General features: G+C 35.9%; 1 protein-coding gene across 2 annotated transcripts in view; it reads left to right on the forward strand.

Moving 5' to 3' along the window:
• The window catches only part of LOC102491318 (sodium channel and clathrin linker 1), a 41,862-nt gene that overhangs the window by 3,925 nt on the left and 16,640 nt on the right, over positions 1-21,297 (forward strand). For both annotated transcript variants that reach the window (XM_006153384.3, XM_014589708.2), the window contains exons 2-6: positions 1,800-1,867; positions 12,298-12,356; positions 14,864-14,936; positions 18,605-18,660; positions 20,559-20,694. In XM_006153384.3, coding sequence (XP_006153446.2) covers positions 1,800-1,867; positions 12,298-12,356; positions 14,864-14,936; positions 18,605-18,660; positions 20,559-20,694 — 392 coding nt within the window. The remainder of the gene's footprint in view (positions 1-1,799; positions 1,868-12,297; positions 12,357-14,863; positions 14,937-18,604; positions 18,661-20,558; positions 20,695-21,297) is intronic.

The following is a 21,297-nucleotide window of genomic DNA, read 5'->3' on the forward strand; positions in this document are numbered from 1 at the left end:
TGACTCTGTATGGGGAGATGGTTATGCCACAATCCCTTATCCATTCTCCCCTCAGGATTTTGGGCACACACGCACCCAGCATGATTTTCAAGCCACCAGATCCAGAACTGCAGTCAGCCATGTAGGAGTACAGCACTTTAACCACCACGCTACCTGTTGGCCCCTAAAAGTGATTTTTAAACTTCCAAAAATGGAAAAAATGACTCTGTATGGGGAGATGGTTATGCCACAATCCCTTATCCATTCTCCCCTCAGGATTTTGGGCACACACGCACCCAGCATGATTTTCAAGCCACCAGATCCAGAACTGCAGTCAGCCATGTAGGAGTACAGCACTTTAACCACCACGCTACCTGTTGGCCCCTAAAAGTGATTTTTAAACTTCCAAAAATGGAAAAGGAGTTCAAAAAATTTGTACAAGAATAGAATCAAAGTATGAGTTTATATTGGTGCAAAAAAAAATTGAAAGCCATGTATAGTTGTTTTTATAATACACATTTCCATGAACTTTTTTGGAGAACCCTGGTATAGGGAATTATTCCCATGACTTTTCAGTTTTTGATTCTTGCTTAACTGTGCTATGGTCAAATGGTGTGTTCTTTTGCTCAGTCTTTTAAAGGTTAAAATTTGCTCAGTGTGGAAAGTAACAAATTTTTAATGTTCCACGTAGCTCGAAAAATGTGTGTGACTGTACATTTGTTGAGGCCCCTATATGTTCCTTTGTTTGATGTTAATAACAATATGACCTTGTATGTACTGAGAGCTTTATTCTAGACATTCCTTTCCATTGTCTCTTGCTCACTACTGTTTAATTTGTGTATTTTTGCCCTGCACCTTCTCCTACATTTAGATGTTTGTCTTTGAAGAGTTTCCACTGATTTCAAGAATTCTAAAATATACAGCCACAATATGTCTTCACTTTTCAATTCTGGTAGCATAAATTGAAAAACTGTAGAGAATAATTCTTTCCTTCTGCGAACCTAAAGAGCAAGCCAGAAGAGACTGAGAATTCAAGTGTATAAAATCAGTAAAATTAGTTCTTTGTGGCTGTTCTTTTTCTCATTGGCAGTGTCGACTCAGGTGAATAAGAGAGTCTATTTATAATTCTAAAGTGCTATGTTGAAATTGGTAACTTATCTCATTTTGTGAACAGCAGAGATTAGTTGTTGGGTTTTGGGTTTTTTGTTTGTTTGTTTGTTTTTGGCTAAACATTGTGTGTGCTTGACAAAGAGGGGTAGGAGAGATCCTCCCCATGGGGAATGGTCATACTGCAACCCCTTCTCCTCCATCTCTCCCTCCATCCTTTCAGGTCTGGGCATGCATGTTTCTCAAGTCACAAGGTCCGGGAATCAAGTCAAGTGGCTTGATTGACCATGTGGGGTCCACCTGTGTTAACCATCAGGTCACAGAACAATTTTGATATTAGTTGTAGATCCAGCAGATCAAACTATGGTATGCCAACTGGGTGGTACAGTAGTAGTGCGCTGCTCAAACAATACTTGTGGGTTTGGTTCCCAGGGTAGTGATACCAATATACCTGTATATAATAACTACTACACTTTCAGTTTTAAAATAGTGAACATTCCCGGGGCCGGCAGGTGGTGTGGTAGTTAAGGGCGCTAGGATCCCACGTGACAACACACAGTTCAAGTCCTGGACCTAGAAGCTTGATTTCTCACTCTATCTGTACCTCTATGGTCAAATAAAAATAAATACATAACGTTAAATAAAATAGTTCTTTAAAAAAAAATAGTGAACATTACCTAGTGAACTAAAATTTGTTTTTCTCTTTGTTTCAGATCAAAGACTAAATGAAGTTCTTAGGAGGTATCAAATGGAAAATTTTTCCAAATATTCATCTGTTCAGGTATGTCAATTAATTAAAGTCTAACAATTAGGTTCAAATTTGGTTGTAAGAATATCTACATAAATATGAATGCAGTATGAATTCTATTTAGGATTAGCCTCATGTGAAACTGCACTTTGAAATTTTGCTTATAACTTTGATTCTCATTAAGAAAAAAGTTTGTTTTTGTTTAATGAAAGTAATTACTTGGGGCCAGCAGATAGCATGGTGATTGAGAGCACTGGACTCCCATATGGCCGACCTCTGTTCAAGTCCCAAATCTGGCAGCTTGCTTTCTTACTTTCTTTCTCTCTCTTGCTCCCTCACTCTTTCTGTCCATCTCTGGTCAAATATAAATAAATAAAGTTAAATAAAATAATTATTTTTTAAGAAAATAAATTCTTCTTCCCTAGAAATTGCCTTTATCCTCACAGGGTGAGAGAGACAGAGAAAGCAAGCATGTGTGTGTGTATGTGTGTATGTAATGTTAAAATATCTGACTTCTAAAATGAGAATTCATTCACGTTTTGAAACATCCTATAATTATTTCTCAATCTGTATCTACTTATATGCTCTAACTCTCTGAATTCTCATAATTTATGATAAAAGCATAAGTGAACTCAAATAGTAAATATTATATACTATTATTGTCTTAATATTGTTTTTAATATTTCATTCCCTTGGTGTCATGTTTTTTTTTTAAAGTTTGTTTTTAAATGTTCTTCAACCAATAAGCTACACTTACTGGTGGACCTGTGTTACAGAATATTAAAAGAAAAATAGTGGTTCTTAAATTAGCAATGGCTTTTTGCTGATACAATAAGGAGTGCTTTGCTTTTACGTAAATAAATCTCATAACTAGAACTGAAATTGCTTTTAAGATATTAAAAGTGAAGATGTTATTTTTAAGGTACCAGAGAGAAATCATTTGGTTGCCTTGAGTATAGTTATCTATACAGATATTTTCCTTAATGTATACTAAACATAGAGCTTACTGATTTGTGTTTCTTTTCTCAAAGACTGATCTCAGTCCAGAGAATCTTGAGGCTGTCCATCCACTGTTCACAATGATTACCTTAATATTATTTTTTCTATATTACTTTTTAGCATATTTAACTAAGAACTGTAAGTATTTAAGTGATAGAAAATCTTTTATAATCTCATAACCTCTAAGCTTCACTAAAGTTATAGCATAGACTTGAAAGAAGGATTCAAACGTAAGATGTATTTTAAAGCCCCAGAAGATCTCTGGGCATGATACTCATCATATCTTCTGGAAGCTATTGCTAACTTAGCATTTGTTCATCATTATTTCTTGAGTCTTTTTGAGATCAAAGATGAATAGGAATTAATTGTATAATATCAATGATTTAAAATCTAAGATATATAAACTTCTTCAAGTGTTTTCTTCATTTACTATAGTTCTTTAACATTTTGGTTTTAGAGAATGTGAAAGCGCTTTTAATGTCAGTTTGTCTTATTCTTCCTACATAACTTTTTTCACCTGAATCTTCAGTTATTAACAAAGGCTCAGATTCTAAAAGTTTTAATAGGAAGTGTAGAAAGTCTACATTTAAGTCTACATTTTAATTCTTCCAAAGATTTTTAAATCTATGTTATGATTTTATATATATATACTTTTTTTTTTTGGAGAGGTTTTTGCTATTGGATGCACACGCTCTCCAGAAAGACAGAGAGAGACAGAGGCATTACACCAACTATTGGTCCCAGTGTTTTGATTATATTTATTCTCAGACTCTTAAAACTTTTATAATTACTTCAGATTGTTGGACCATTCTTAAATTTGTTTCACCTTAGCACTATTATTAGAAAATAGATTTTGAACAGTATTTTCACAGATTCCAGTTTAATATTCATTGAACATCCTCATTTCCCAAGTAACTATGCTAGGTGCTGCAGTGATAAGAAGGTGAACAAAATAGAATGACCATGTCATAAGAACTTAAAGACTGATAAAAGTATGAGATGAGATAGATATTAAATAACTGAGTAAAGACTTATTTGCATATTTACATTAAGAGTGAAAACATATAGTTGAAGAGATAGGAAAGATGTATAATATCTGATGGGCACTGAAAAATAGCAAAAATCTCAAAAGAACTCAATTTGGGGCCAAAAGAAGCAGAAATGAGGAGTATTTTAGATGAACCCACTGGCATGACAAGATTTCAAGATAGGTAAGATTTAAGAGCTGGGGACCAGAAGATGGCATAATAAGTATGTCGTTGGACTCCCACATGGTCGATGACAGTTCGAGTCCTGGACCCGGCAAATTGAAATTCACCCCAGGCGTGTGTGCATGTGTGCTCAATATCCCAAGAGGAGAATGAAGGAGAAGGGATTACAGCATGGCCATTCCCCCGCCCCGGGCATGATTTCTTACTTTCTTGTCTCTTTGTCTCTCCGGTGAGCACACACATCCTATAGCAAAAATCTCTTTTAAAGAAGAAGAAGAAAAAGTGAGAGCTGTACTAAGAGAATGAAATGGACCTCAGTTACATAATGTCTTTGGCATATGTGAGAGAGCAGAAGACAACATCAGAAAGGATATGTTGTCAGGAGCAGTGAATGGTTAAGAAGTTTGGATTTAATACGTATTAGCTGACTTCTAAGTATATTTTTGAAAAATTACTTCCTCAATAATCTAAAAGTAATTTGTTTATTCATTGAGCTATCATGACTTTATGGTGCATCTATAAATAGTTAGGTATTATGTTAGAGTCTGGGAATATGATAGTGAATAGGATAGACATTGTACAGTCCGTAAGGTAAATTAAAGTGGTAAGAAATGTGATAAGAGTAGCAAATAGGAAACTCTTATGTTTGATTGGCAGTAGGGTAATGAGTGCTTAAATTACAAATTTGTATAATTTAGCTCCTTTCTACTAAAAATTCCCAAGAAATATGAGAAGTTTCTTTTTTTTAAGAGAGATTTTTGCTTTAGGCACATGCGCTCCTCAGAGAGAGACAGAGAGGCAGAAATCAAGAAATCACTCCTTAGGGTGGATGATCACACCACAGTCCCATTTTCTCCACTCTCCTCCTGGGATTTTGGGCACGCACACACATGCACCTACCATGAGTTTGATGCTGACAGGTCCAGGACTTGAACCGTGGTCAGTTATATGGGAGTCCAGTGACATAACCATTATGCCATCTGCTGGTCCTGAGAAGTATTTTTTAAGTTTGAACTGTTTCGTTATCTGAAGAAGTGTTTTCTTAATTATTTTTTGGGACCAGCAGTTGGCATAATGGCTATGTCGCTGGACTCCCATGTAGTCAACTGCAGTTGAGTCCTGGACTTGGTGGCTTAAATTCATGCTGGGCATGTGTGCATGTGTGCCCATGATCCCAAGAAGAGCATGGAGGAGAAGGGATTGTGGTGTGGCCATCCCTCCTGGGGGCTGAGTTCTTGCTTTCTGTCTCTGTCTCTCCCTGCCTATCTGGCAAGCATATACGCCTTATAGAATAAACCTCTCTGGAAAAAAAAATTAGTTTTTTAATTTTATTTATTTATTTATTTATTTATTTTAATTTGCTATAGGGCACATGCACTCACCAGAGAAAGACACATACAGAGAGAGAGGAGAAATCAGAAAGCAAACCACCGAATCCAGGTCTTGAACCATATGGTTAGCCATGTGGGAGTCTAGCACCTTAACCACCATGCTTCCTACTGCTTCTCCCAAGAAGTTTTTAAACTAACTTTTGAACAATTAAAAGTAAAAATATTATTTCTCTTAGTTAATCCTTTAAAAAATACAATACCTATTTTTCAGTAGTTTAGGATAAATCATTTTCTGAAATTATATAGGCTACTAGATGTATTTATTAACTAATTCACCAGTGTATTCTCTGGAATATTAACTTTTCATTTTTCTTTATTTGTATTGTAACTCCCCTGGAACCATGTGAGCGCATCATTTGAGATTCCAGATTTTGAGAGCTAGTTCTTCTCATGTTGACTGAAAAGTTGTAATATATATTGGGTTGTCAGAAAAGGCATGACACATTTTTGCATAGGAAAACAGAAAAAATATGTCATGCCTTTCCTGACAACCCAATATTTTGGGCTAGCCAATAATTTGTAGTTATTTTTCTTTATTGAAGAAAATAGTTTAGATCTGCATCATATTTGATGTTGAACTACTGAAAGCCTTTCTCCTAAAAAATGATAATGAGGCAATGATGCCTGCTAAAATCACTTTTACTTAGCATTATATTGAAGTTCAAACAAAATAAATACATGACAGAAAAGGAAGAAATAAAACTATGAGCAGAAAATAGGTCATGTATATAGAAAATCCAAAAGGAATTTCATACACACTATCAGATGAATTTAGCAGTATCTCTAGATACACACAATGTTACAAATTTATTTTTATTTCTATGAATAGCAATAATCCAATTGAAATTTAAATAGTGATTACTATTTACAGCAGCATGAAAAATGTTAAATATGTAGGGATTATTCTAGTGAAAAAAAACTAAAAAATCTGAGTCATTGGAAAAGTTACAACACATTTTTGCGTAGAAAAATATATCATGACTTTTCCGACAACCCAATATAATATACTGATAGAAGTTAAGGAAGAATTAAATGAATGTAAGTATGTATTATGTTTATGGTTTGCAAGACAAAATTGCAAAGAAAAAAACAGTAGGATATTTTTTTTCTTCAAATATGACAAGTTGTGTCCAAAAGTTGTATGTATAGGAAAAGAAGAGCTAAAATAATCTTTTTGGTGGGGGAGGGTAGGGGGAGGGGGAGAGGTTTTTGCTATAGGACGCATGCGCTCATCAGAAAGACAGAGAGAGACAGAGAGACAGAAAGTGAGAAATCACCCCCCCCCAGGGGGGATGGCCACCCACAGTCCCTTCTCCATTCTCCTCTCAGGATCCTGGGCAGGCACGCACACACACACACCCGGCATGAGTTTAAGCCACAGGGTCCAGGACACGAACCGCGATCAACGGACTACATGGGAGTTCAGCGACATAGCCATTACGCTAACTGCTGGTCCCAAGAGCTAAGATAATCTTGAAAAACAATAACAACATTGGAAAACAGATATGCTCAGAATGCTGATATTTATATAAAGCTATAGTAACTAGGACATTATAGTATTAACCAAGGACACAACTCGTTAAGGAGACTAGAGTCCAGAAGTAGTTCTACACATACCAGATTTCCATAGAAAGTAAAGAAAAATTAATCTTGACCCCTAGCTATAGTACACTCAAATGTATTTCCAAATTAATTCTATATCTAAATGTACAAAATAAAATAATAAAGATTTTTAGAAGAAAAATGGGGGGAAATTAGTTGATGAACTTATAGTAGGCAAGAAGTCAAACAGAACACAAGAGGCACTCATTTTATTATAAAAGATAAGACTGATAAGCTGGACTACTTCAAAATGAAATATCGTATTAAAAGATATCATTAACTGGACCAGCAGATGGCATATTGGTTACTTCTCTGGATTCCCACATAGTCTATTGTTCAAGTTCTGGACCTGGTGGTTTAAAACTCACGCTGGTTGCATGTGCATGTGTGCCCCAAATCCCAAGAGAAGAATGGAGGAGAAGGGATTGTGGCATGGCTATCCTCCTAGAGGGTGATTTCTTGCTTTCTCTCTGTCTCTCCAGCAAGTGCATGCAGCCTATAGCAAAAATCTCTCTCAAAGGAATTAAAAAAAAAAAAAAAAAAATACCATTAAGCAAGTTTAAAGGCAAGCTACTGAGTGGGAGAATATATTTGCAATCTCAGAATATAGCATAAATGTCTTAAATTCAACCAGGAAAACAGTTCACCCATTAGAAAAACAAATCAAAGATTTAAATGGCATTTCACAAAAGAGAATATTTAAAATGGTCAAAAAACAGGAAAAGGTGCTTAGCATTATTACTTATTAGGTACATGGAAATTAAAACCATGAGGAGATATTACTACATAGTCACTGCATAGAGTGTTGACAACAGCGTTGAACATTGGTGAACTCACGTTCTGCCTTTGGGAGAGTAAACTGGAATAATCGCTTCAGGAAGTTGTTTGGCATTATCCACTAGAACCAATTGATGCAGACCTTATGAGTCATCAGTTCCACCCAATGTGTACCCATCAGAAGTGCATACACCAAAAAGACCTTTATGAGAATGTTTATAGCCATACAGTTTATAATGGCAAATACTGAAAGCCCTAATATTCATTTAACAGAAGGCATAGAAATACTGTGGAATACTCATAACGTAAAATAGTACACATCAATAAGAATGAGCAAAACCAAGATTCTTTGAGACAAGAATGAGTCTCACAAACTCAATGTTGAGCAAAATTCAAACATAAAAGGACTATACGTGTAGTTATATTTCTTTAAGCTTAAACAGGCAAAACTAATCTCTGCTATTAGAAGTCAGGATTTTGGTTATTGGTAATTGGCCATTCAGAAGTTCTCACTCTTCAGTGCACCATATTAATTGAAACTTGCACATATCAGAACTGTGTCCTTATTTTGATTTTTATGTTTTCACATAACTGTATAGTGAAGACACCAATACTAATGTGCACGAATTTCTGTTAACACAGCACCATGCAATGTGAGGAGTGCTTGTATTCTGTTGCTTGACCTGAGTTCTGGTTGCATGGATATATTAACTTTATGAAAAATTGTTTAACTGTATATTTATAATTGATTCAGTCTCCTTTTTTATTTTTTTTTTTTGAGAGATTTTTTGCTATAGGGCGCGTGCTCTCGCCAGAAAGACAGAGAGACAGAAAGTAAGAAATCACCTCCAAGGGGGGATGGCCCCTCTACAATCCCTTCTCCTCCATTCTCCTCTCAGGATCTTGGGCACGTACGCACACATGCCCGGCGTGAGTTTAAGCCACCAGGTCCAGGACTTGAACCACAGTCAGCTACATGAGAGTTCAGTGACATAGCCATTACGCTAACTGCTGGTTCCCAGTCTTCTTGTATTTATGTAGTACTTGAATAAAAAAAAAAAAATACTGATTATCTTCCTCTATCTACTCATTCTCACCATTCTATGTCTCTTTCATAGCATGTTTTTATTTTTAACGTCTCTTTCTTATTCCCCTGTCTCCTCCTATAACTCTACAACCTATCTTATGGAGAAGGATCATGAATTGTTCATCTTTATATTACCTACTGTTCTTAACATGACCACTTGTACATAATAAGTAGTTAGTGCTAAAATGAATTAAGTAGACTTTAAACTTCAGAGTGTGAGCCATATTTATAAATTACTTTTTGTTATCTACTTATTGGCTTTCTTGAATTCTTGGAACCAGAAGCATTTCAGATTTTTTTTCAGAACTTGAAATATTTGCATATAATGAGATCTTTTAGAGATTGGACCCAAATCTAAACACGAAATTCATTTATGTTTAATAAGCACCTTGTCATATAGCCTGAAGGTAATTTTATACTGTATTTTCGTATTGCAGCATTTTGACTATGATCTATTACAATGAAGTCAAGTATAGAATTTTCTTTTTGTGGTGTCATATGGTGGTCCAAAAGTTTTAAATTTTGGAGCATTTTGGATTTCAGATTTCTAGATTAGGGATGTTCAGCCTGTGTATGTGATGATACATACACAGGTTTTTCCCTTCAAAACTAGAACACTACAGGTACTTTTTAAAAATTATTCATGTTAGAGTATGTGTGTGTACGTGCACCCATTTGTGAGAGAGGGATAGAGAGAGGAGCACCCTCCATAGAGTCTAGTCATACAATGATCCCCTTCCTCTAATTCTCTAACCTGTTGCATCTTGGGTATTTGTGGACATGCCCAGGATATTTCAGGATGACGAAGCTGGGAATTAGTTCCACAGTTGTGGAATCCAGCTTCTCTTGAGCAGCACATTAGCAACGTGCCACGAAGCCAGTCCCAGATGCTTTAGATAATCCCTGCAAACACCTCTCCTCTCTGTCTCATTTTCTTCCCTCAACCTTATAAGTACCCTCTTTTTCTCTTTATGATAAATCCATTTTGATTCATGTAAGTGTAATTTCTTGAACCTCTTATGGGATTCTATTGTATTATTTTTTATTTACCTTATTGATAGATATGTTGTTCCTTTTTATTATTTCTATAGTAAAGACTTCAGTGAACATTCTTGTACATCTTGTGTTTAAATGTATCTCCATACCTCATACTGGATACTAACATTTCAGTCATGTTACAGGTGTTGTTGGTTGGTTAACCTTGTTTATAGTACCTTTAGTTATATTGAGTTTTAAATTTGGAATGTTGAAACATTTGTCAGTCTTTCTACTTACAGGTTTTACTCCTGGTATCTTCAATTAGCAAATGTAACATAAGCAAAAGTATGCCAGGCACTGTTTGGATTATTAGCCAGCAATACAAATCTCTGCATTTGTGCAGTTTAAGAAAGCATTATGTACCAAGATCAACAATGCAATTTTCTTGAAATAATTATTAAAGATTGTTAAAATATCTGGATTTTTAATCTATCATTTATTTCTTCATTCAGTATGTGCTGGGATCTAATTTTGTTTTGTTACTCAACACTTTTTGTTGAATAGCAGTTCTTTGTCTGTTCCATTGTACTTCTATTCTATTGTGTACCATGCTCCTGTAAATATTTGAATCTACTTCTGAGTTCTTCATACTGCTTTGTCTGTTACTGTGTCTGTAGCATACTGCTTTAACTGCTCTAGCATTACAGAGTTAAGATATGTAGCAAAACAAGCCCTTCCATCTTTTTTTCCTCTCTTTTTTTTTTTTGGTCAGATTATCTTTTTAAATTTACTCATAATAATTTTAAGATCTGGCTAAAGTCATTTCATAAATTATTCTATTAGAACATTGTTTGGAATTGCATTGAAGTTGTAGTGAATTTTAAACAATCAACATAAATTAATATGATATAAAATATTCTCATTATTTTGATTTTCTTTTATGCCCTTTAATAAAGTTAAATTTCCCTTGTGCCCTTTTGTTTTTGTTTTCGTTTTGCTTCATTCTTAGTAGGATATATTTTCTATTATATTTTCTAATTATTACTGGTGTTTGAAAAAACTACTGAATTTTTGAATGGTGATCTTCTATTTGGACTTAATGTATTCTCTCATTAGTTTTAACAATTGGTAGGTTATATGGAGTTTTTTAGGCCAGAGGTCAAATTGTCTGTAAATACTATTGTGTGTTGCTTTTTCACCTTTAACTCACTCCTACAACCTGTTGTACAGACTAACCTTTAGTCTGTATTAAAGTTTAGCAGTGATAATGAACAGCTGTATATAATGACTGACTATAATGCAGTGCTTCTGCCATTTCACCATCAAGAATAGTAGTTAATGTAGATTTCTGGTAGGCCTTTTTGTTTATTTTGTTTTAAGATTTTTGCTTTAGGTCATGTGTGCTCACCAGAAAGACAGAGAGAGACAGAGAGACAGAAAGCAAGAAATCATCCCCCACAGGGGATGGCCATGCCACAATCCCTTCTTCGTTTTGCTCTCAGAATTTTGGGCATGCATGTACACACGCCCAGCATGAGGTTTTTTTTTTTTTGTTTTTTTTTTTTTGAGAGGTTTTTGCTATAGGGCGTGTGCGCTCGCCAGACAGACAGAGAGAGACATAGAGACAGAAAGCGAGAAATCACCCCCCAGGGAGGATGGTCACACCGCAATCCCTTCTCCATTCTCCTCTCAGGATCTTGGGCACGCGCGCACATGCACCCGGCGTGAGTTTTAAGCCACCAGGTCCGGGACGCGAACCGCGGTCGACTACGTGGGAGTCCAGCAACATAGCCATTATGCTAACTGCTGGTTCCCATGCCCAGCATGAGTTATAAGCTGCCAGGTTCAGGACTCTAATCATGGTTGACTACATGGTAATCCAGCAATGTAACCATTATGCCATCTGCTGGTCCTTCTTGTAGATATTTTTACAAAATAAAAAATTCTTCATATTTTGAGTTTACCAAGATTTTTATTATTATGAATATTAAATTTTCCATATGTGTTTTAATATCAATTGAGATGCTCATTTATTCATTTTTAAGTGGTATCAATATATTTTCTACTGTAATAAAGTTTTACTTGTGGGCTAGTACATGGTATGGAGTTTAGATACTAGATCCCACATGGCCAACTTCACATATCAAGTCCTGGACCCACTGGCCAGAAAATCACGCTGGGGACATGCACATGCATGTCCAAAGTCCCTAGGGGAGAATAAAGGAGAAGGGACTGAGGCATGGCTAGCTCCCTGGGGTGTGATTTCTTACCTCCCCTCTTTCTCTCTTTCTCAGTGAGTGCACATACCCTATAACAAACAAACACAACCTATTTTAATTGTATTTAACTTTAAACCACTGTCAATTTTATCTAGAATAGTGTGAGAGTGCATTTTTAAATATATATTCTTTGTTACAGAAAGCTGTCTTCAAAGGAGATGGAGATGACATATTAGAAAACTCAATAGTTGACCAAAGGTAAGGTATTACTAGGAAAATACTATTTTCGTATATGTAGTCCTCATTAAAATAATTCTTTTATTATTAGGAATATTCATTATGGTCTGTTGTAATTAGGTCTGAATGATTTGTTACTGAATTGACAAGAAAAACCTGGTATTACAGATTCTATAAGAGTGGTTCTCAGCCAGGGATGATTTTGCCCCTCTACCCTCAGGAGGTGTTTGGCAATGTCAGGTAACTTTTTTTTGCTTGTCGTAACTGTAGAGGACAAGGCTGATACTGGCATCTAAAAGATAGAATACAGGAATGCTGTCAACATCCTAAAGTGCACAGGCAGCCCCCACCCTGACCCCATACACATGACAAAGAATTTTCAGCCTAAAATGTTGACTGCACTAAGGGCATTGACCTAGATTTTTATCAGAGCCCCTTCTCATCATGAGAACATTTTACTTTCTTGGAAGCTGTTATAAAACTTATTGGTACCTTTTTGTGGGTTCTCCTTTCTCTGTTCATCACTTTAGCATATGCAGCTAAATGAAATAGGTGGCACTTTAAGCAGTCTTCATTGAGGAAATCTTAGCCAAATACATTAGTCAATTTCTATTCCTGGTGTTTCTTCTTGTACCACTGTTGCCAAGCTTTCTAAGATTATGGAGCGAGGTCCTCTCTTTTCCAGATTTCAGTGATAATTCCCCATTGTCCTTCAGGTTTTCACTAACAGTGTCCTCAGGGCCCTACTGGTATTTGCCTACTGCCTAGTCCCATAGTCAATGCCACAAATTTGAAGTCTTTCTTACAGTAGCATCTTCATGCCAGATAACGTTTTGTTGCATGAATTTAGCATTGTGTAAGAAATCACCCCAAACATAGAGGTTTAAAGCAACAATTTATGGGGTCATTGGAAAAGTCATGACTCGTTTTTCTGTGTAAAAATGCATCATGACTTTTATGACAACCCAGTATTACCTCTCTTTGTCATGTGGCTCACCTGTGTGGTTATCTCCCAAGGACACTCAGAAGGTGGCAGTCAAATTCAGCATCTGGGGTTGCTGGTATCAGATGCATTGGACCTCCAAAATGGCTCAGTTCAAGATAACTGACAGATAGGTGGGGGAAATAGAGGAATGTTAGTCAAAGTTTCAGTTATGAGATAAGTTATGAGAATCTAACGCACAGCATGGTAACTAGAGTTAAGAATATGTGTATATTATATACTTGAAATTTCCTAAAGGGTAAGATCTTTATGTTCTCATCACACACACACACACACACACACACACACACACACACACAAATACTAATGGCAACCATGTGAGGTAATGAAGATATTAACTAAATTGTGATTGTACTGATCGTTTTACAATATATGCATATATCAGGTCATCATGTTATATACCTTAAATTCATACAATTATATCTGTCAATTAAGCCATGGTAAGGCTGAAAAACTATAGATAGCTATTGATGTTGATTGTCAGACTGGCTGGCACTGGTACTGTTACCCAGAGCAGCTGCATGTGGCATCCCCAGGTGGCTTGGGCATCTCACAACATGGCAGCTGAGTTCCAACAGGGAGTGTCCTAAGAGGATGCCTTTCAAAAGACCCATGTGAAACCTGTGAATCTGTTGGTGATTTAGCCTCAGACATGCTAGAACATCTTTCTACCTCATTCTATTGGTTGAGCCGTGCACCAAAACCAGCTTAGACTCAAGGAAGAAAATTAAACTCCTCTTGATATGAAGAGCAGTATGCACACACCATGCAGAAAGAAGGAATTATGACCATCTTTAGAGCTTACTTACCACAGTAAGAAACAGGGTATTTATATAGTCTCAGAGTCCTCTCACAGCAAGTAAAAAAACATGGCAGACTACCTTAACCAAATGATCAAGGTTAACCTCACTATAAAGTATTCAACATCACTCCTGTGTTCCTGCTTAAAAGCTATAACCTGAATGGAGAATTATCAGACAAACCTGGATGAGAAAATATGCTCTTCAAGATCTTGGGGTTGGGATCGGGTTCAGGGTCGGCAAGTGGCATGGTGGTTGGGGGCATTGGACTCCCATGTGGTTCACCATGGTTCTAGTGCCTGACCTGGCGGCTTGCTTTTTCACCTGCCCCTCACTCTGTCCCTCACTGGTCAAATTAAAATAAATAAAGTTAAATAAAATAATTCTTTTTAAAAAATGGGGTTAGGAAACACACAAAAGGTGAAGGACTATGACCAAGGAGGTGTACAGCTAAATATACAGCATGTTCCCAGATTGGATCCTTGGCAAGAAATTGTTCTTTTTTCTTTTGGTATAAAGTAAATAAAGAAATCAGAAGAGTTAAAGAAACAATAAAAAAAACCTCATTTAGGAAAAAAAGGCCAACTATTCCTACGGGTAAATTAAATTTTAAATCATAAAATTAAATCATAAAATTTTTGATGTATAATTATTTCACTTGTTACATATTTATTAAGTTAGATGACACAGAATGTGCCATATTTTAATTCTGTATTTTTTGTTAGCTTTTTAGCTCCTTTAATTACTGAGTATGATAAGCATCTGGAAGAGCTAAATGGACAGCTGAAATATTATCAGGTATGAAACCATAGTCATGAAACTTTTGTCCTACTTTATTATGAAGAGAAAGAATGAAATAGGCTCTTCTACAAGTATTGATCAGAAAGAAAACATTTAGCTTTGAATATTCTTGCCTTTAAGTGTCCACTGTGTATGTTTAAAGATTATTTTTAGTTTTGCCTTTTAATCTGACATTTCCTTATTCTTGCTATATGGCAGAATCATCTCTTAGATGCTTAGAAGAATCTCTTAATCTTGTTATGGTTTGCTTACTGTTTTTTTTTTTTATTTTACTCAAAACCATCTTATATCCTTACCCTCAGTCTCTTTACCTTCTTTCTACCTGCATTCTCCATTATTTGCAGTGTGAATTTCTTTCCCAATTTTAGATATTATGTCTATTAGATCACTTTTGTCATGTTTTCTAGGTGTCGTTGATTCATTTCTAATACAGGGTTAAGCTGTAGCAGTTTTGTTTTGTTTTTCTTGAAATCCTTCTAATAGTGTAAGTTTAAGTGTGAAAAGAGTAAACTGAGGAAGCTGTTTATACAGACACTTCATCGCTCTGAATCTCAGAGCTTCTAAGATTCAATATATGGCAGGCGCATGGGGAACTAGATAATAGCACAAAACCATTCAGGATGCAGCCTGAGTTGTGAGCTACCCAGTGTTTCTAATGTGTTCTTTGATTTGAAAAATGTCTTTTACACTTCCCCCTCCAAAATTTTAGCTTTTCTGATGCTGGGATAACCACACAACAGAAGGGTTTCTAAATACAACTCATGCCTCTTAGGCTCAGCTCACCAGGAGATGATGACCATTCTTTGTTATACCTTGAATATACTCATGATTGTACTTGGCTCAGAGACCAACCCCTGGATCATTTCAGTTGTGGAAAAGGTTGCAGAGTTGACTTAATTAATGCAAATGGAAGGAAATATAATGACTGTATAAAAAGAACCCCTGGAGAATGATTTCTTCAGAATCGAGCTGTGTACTTGGAAAACTTTCTCTCTTACTCTTTATTCTCTTCATCATGGACAAGAAGAGATCCTGGGCTGTACTTTGAAGCGTAACTTTTAATACACCCTCGAATATCTGATGATTGAGGAAATGCTAGGGTTTATGGGAATAGGATGATTAGAGCTGGTCTAACAATCTCCTATTTCTTTTTTAGTCTTTATTTACTTATATATTTTTTAGTTTGTTGTGGATTGCATGCACTCGCCAGAGAGAGACAGAGAGGAAGTCAGGGGAGGAGTGAGGATTGCCATACCACAGTCCCTTCTCTTCCATTCTTGGGATTTGGAATACTCACACACACACACCTGGCATGAATTTCAAGCAGGCTATGTCTGGGACTCAAACTATGGTCAGCCACGTGGGATCCACCTGCCTTAACCTCCATCCCACTTGTTGGCCCACAGTTTCCTATTTATTAATAAGTGGATTGGTGTATAGTTTTACTGAAAGGACACAGACTGCTTACAACTTTGCAAAATAATTGGGTTCTTCCCCTGCATTTGGAATTATTTAGACCTTCATTTCTAAGGTTATTTCTCTAATATATAAACTTATAAAGTGATCCTAGGCCCAAATTTTAAAAATCATACATTTCTTCAAGTTGCAGTTTCTGTTTTATCGTAAGTTAAGTCTTTTCTAATCTTTACTGTGTACTTTTTAGCCTGCAGTCATTTAAATTTAAGATAGCCACAATAACGTCTTTCAGTCTCTCTCTCTGACAATGAAAGAGGGACAGAAAAAAATCTCTTTTGTGCAAATAGATTTTGCTTTCATTTTTAGGACTAGTGAACCTAAGGTTTCTGCTGAATTAACTCTCCTGTATTGGTATAATGATGTATTATGTGCTTTGATTATTATATGTAGCTAGTTATCTAGAAATTGAATTCTTTTACGTTTGTTGTAATCTGTCTGTTTATGTGTCTCTTTAATCAGCTGTTGTACTAAGGTGTTTAGCTTTGTTTTTCCATTCTGCATTCATTACCTCCTGAAGGTAAATACCGAATTAATTACAAGAAGATAAAAAGCTATAGTAGAAGGCCCAAGAGTATGATAATAAGAATAATTGCTACTTCTTTTAGGCAGAAAAATAGGTTGACAGCTACTTCTAATAGTCAGTCACTCACCTAGGTATTATTAATTAGCAGAACTAGTTCTTCTGACTTAAAAACCCAGTAAAAAAATGGTAAATCTTCAAAGCAAGAAAAGTACTGCCACAGTTCTCTATGTGAAAGATTTTCTGCCACAAAATGTAAATAATAGGGGAAAATTTGATGATGTGAGAAGTACTGTATAGATTTAAATTCCTTCCAAATACTAAATCTTTGGAAATACTTTACAGTAAAGAATGTTTAGTATGACTGTTATCATCTATCTTTAACCTCAATTAATGCATATATAGTATAGCCTATTAATTATTTATGAGTAATACTTTTCACTATACATAGATCTTTTTACAAGATCAGGGTTTTGTTTAGTTATAAAATGGTAATAATTACTACAGTAAAGTTCAGACCTCTTAGCATGACATTCAAGAACCCTCACCTGCCTTTCCAGTTCTCTCTCACCACATCTCTCCACGTGTGGTCAGTACTCCATGATTTGGTAGTGGATTCATTCATTTTGCTTCATTGTGATTCAGATGTAACAGGAACTGGGAAGGGCTCACCTTTCAAGCCAACTTTGTAGTTGGAGTGACCTTAGTGAATTCCTAGACTGTGCTGCCTCCCGCTTCTCTGGTTGAAAGGGGAAGAGAAAGACCTGGAGAACTGCCTGCTCTGCAGTCCCTTGCCAAGGTCCACACTCAGCTTGGCTCCTCTCCTTTAGCCTCGGGTGCGCAATCAAGACTAATGGACATTTGTGAGCTGGCTGTGGTTTGTTTAAAGAGTGGTTTCTATATGGCCTCCTTTCTACTCTCCACCGGTCCACTCAGCGTCACTGAGAGCTGACTGTATTTTTTTTTCCTTTTTTCATTTACTCATATTTCTCTTTACTTCAAATGTTCTTTCCCTTTCAAAATCCTGACGACCCCTTTATTCCCTGAGAGAGAATCATATCTTCATCTCATTCCCTTTACATATACTTACATGATCTGGGCTTCACTTAAACTGAGGTGAATGAATTAAAATGTACATTTAAGATGCAGGAATCACCTGATATTTGTTATAGTGGCATACTGACGAATCACTTTCATCTGCTTCACAGCAATGAAGCATAGGAATTACTTTTGTAAATATTTCTCAATGTTATATAAAATATTTTTACATTATATTCTATTCACAATGACTATTGTATTATGTTGTGGGTTATTAAACTATATATATTTAATATTGCTTGTTAAGCCCAGTTGAGGTAGCATGCCGATTGCTGCTGCTACTTGGCAGACTAAGGCCAGTTAGGAGACCCAGGTTCAATTCTTGGTCTACCCTGAAAAGTTGGGTGTGGCAGCCCATGCTCCTCAGAAGGTCAAGGCAGGAATATCAAGATACAGCAAGACCATATTTTAAAAACACCACATGCACAATATTGCTTTTTAGAAGTGAAGAACAAGTCTTTATTATCTGTAGACTAATGTAATAGAATCTGATTTTTTGCATACGAATGGAGCTTAATAGAGATCAAATTATTTGGAAAATGTATTCCTATACCATATTTTCATCTTTCAGAAACAGGTGGGTGAAATGAAACTACAACTTGAAACTGTCATCAAGGAAAATGAAAGGTAGCTCAATTAACTATTGGTTCTTTCTTTATTGTTGTCATGGGTATCTTATTTTTATTATTTTATATTTGCTATATATGCATATGTTTGTTAAGTATGGACTCTAGGGGCTTATTTTCTTTTCGAATGGGCTCCCTAACTTATTAGCTGTGTGATCGTGGACATGACATGTTACTTACTCTCTTTCTTCTTTAGCTTTCTCATCTGTTAATTGTCGAAAATAATACAACCTATTCCATACAGCTGACTGTAAGCAGTAAAGTGAGTGCTTGGAAAGGGGCACATAATAAGCACCTTATAAATATGAGCAATTGTTTCAACCCATGGCATGGTAGGTAAGGAAGCTGGATCCCACTTGGCCAATTACATGGTTCAAGTCCTGACAGCTTGAGAAACACACAAGGTGCATGTGTGTGCGTACATGCCCAAAATCCCAGAAAGAAGGAGAAATGGAGGAAAAGGGTTGCAGTGTGACCATTCACCATGAAGGTGGGGCACGTGGCTTTTTCACTTAACTTGTTTTCCTTTTTTTTTTTTTTTTTTTTAAAGGTTTTTGCCATAGGGCACATGTGCTCACCAGAGAGACAGAGAGAGGGAAGGTGAGAAATTACCCCAACCCCAGAGGGGACGACCATGCCAGGATCCTTCTCTATTCTCCTTTTAGGATTTGGGGCACACATGCACATGCACACACATTAGCATGATTTTCATGTCCAGAACTCAAAACACAGTCAGCTATGTGGGAGTCCAGCTTTTTTTTTTTGGAAAGGTTTTTGCATGCACTCGCCAGAAAGACAGAGAGAGAGAAAGTAAGAAATCACCCCCCAGGGGAGATGGCCACACCGCAATCCCTTCTCTATTCTCCTCTCGGGATCTTGGGCACGCATGCACATGCACATGACATGAGTTTAAGCCAGCGGGTCTGGGAGTCGCAGCCTGGTCAAACAGATGGCATAGCCATTATATCAATTTCTGGTCCCATGTGGGTTTTTTTTTTTTTTTTTCGTAGTTGTTTTAAAGAATGGAATGTGGGACCAGTAGATGGTATAATGCCTATGTCACTGGAATCCCACTGGATTCCTATGTAGTCGACCATGGATTGAGCCCCGGACCTGGTGGCTTAAACTCACGCTGGGCACTTGTGCGTGTGTACCCAAGATCCCGAGAAGGGAATGGAGGAGAAGGGATTGCGGCGTGGCCATCCCCCTGGGCGGTGACTTCTCACTTTCTGTCTCTCTATCGTTCTCTCTCTGATGAATGCACACACCATATAGCAAAAACCACTCCAAAAAAAAAAAAAGAATGTCACTAACATACTTTAATTGTAATATTAAAGTTGAAGGTAAGACTTTCAGAATTATGGTCCAACTTTATGTGACAATCTGAAAAATAAAGCTTCTAGTAGTCTTGGTTTCAAAACCAGCAACCATTTTATTCTACTCTATTTATTAACTAGAACTAACAAGAAATCAAGTGAATAATGAGGAAAAAATAATTTTGTAAAATTTAATGTAGCATTTTCATTTAATGGACTATATGAAATTATTGTATTTAATTTGATGGGGGAATGGCTCATTGTATCATTTAATAAGGTGAAATACCTGAACCTTACATTTTTAAAAATTAAAATCTCCCCAAGGACAGACCAAATTAGGCTAAAATTTACTATGATTAACATAATATATTTGAAAGTGTTGCAGAGTATAATTTTTTCATGGTCGTTAGCAGTGTTTAATGGTAGTTAAAAACTTCTAATTTTTTATTTTAAGTCTACTTAAAAATGATTCTGTGTAAAGAAATATTTTTCTTCCAAATGTTATTTCATTGACCCTCCCCAAGGCAGTAATTGTTACTAGGATGAATTTAGATTATTGTTATATTAACTGTTTGTTCCAAAGGTTGCACAGTGAATTAAAGGATGCTGTCGAAAAGCAATTGGAAGCCCTTCCCTTTGGCACAGAGATAGGAGATGATGCATATACAGATGACGAAACGGTCAAGAACCTTAGAGAACAGTTGCAACTAGCCAATCAGGTGAGTTACATATATTTTTCCAAATTATATCCTGAATTAGTGAGCTTTTAAAAATCTGTGTTATTATTCCTAAACAATAATAATAAAATTGTTAAAACTTGATCATTTTCGGTAATTTACCAAAAGTGTAACAAATAACAAAACGTGTAATAAATACACTATTTCTTATAACTATAGTGCCCAATATACATTTTAATTGAATCATAAAGCATTTAACATGATTTTTTGGTATATATTTTAATGTGAAAGGAAATTTTAAAAGAAAAATGTTATTAATTATTCTACTTCAGTAAATTTACATTTTTCACTTTTCTGTTTTCTTCTGTAACTAATTTCTTTAATTTTCAAAGATTATAGTATCATATATTTCTAAAAGGGTTCTTCTAGAATTAGTCTTTTTCTCCTTATTTTGTTTCTCTCATAGTAATTTTAATTTGGAGGATGAAATATATGTGTATGTATACTTACAGAGATACACAGACGCCCTGTTTTTCGATATTGTAAATTTTTATGGATTTACACATAAGGGAATTTTATCTTAATTTATTATTTTATAACCCAGTTTTATATCTTATATGGATTAGGATCCCTGTCTTCTACTTT

This window comes from Tupaia chinensis, unplaced genomic scaffold (genome assembly GCF_000334495.1).
Source record: "Tupaia chinensis unplaced genomic scaffold, TupChi_1.0 Scaffold000370_1, whole genome shotgun sequence".
Lineage (NCBI taxonomy): Eukaryota > Metazoa > Chordata > Mammalia > Scandentia > Tupaiidae > Tupaia > Tupaia belangeri.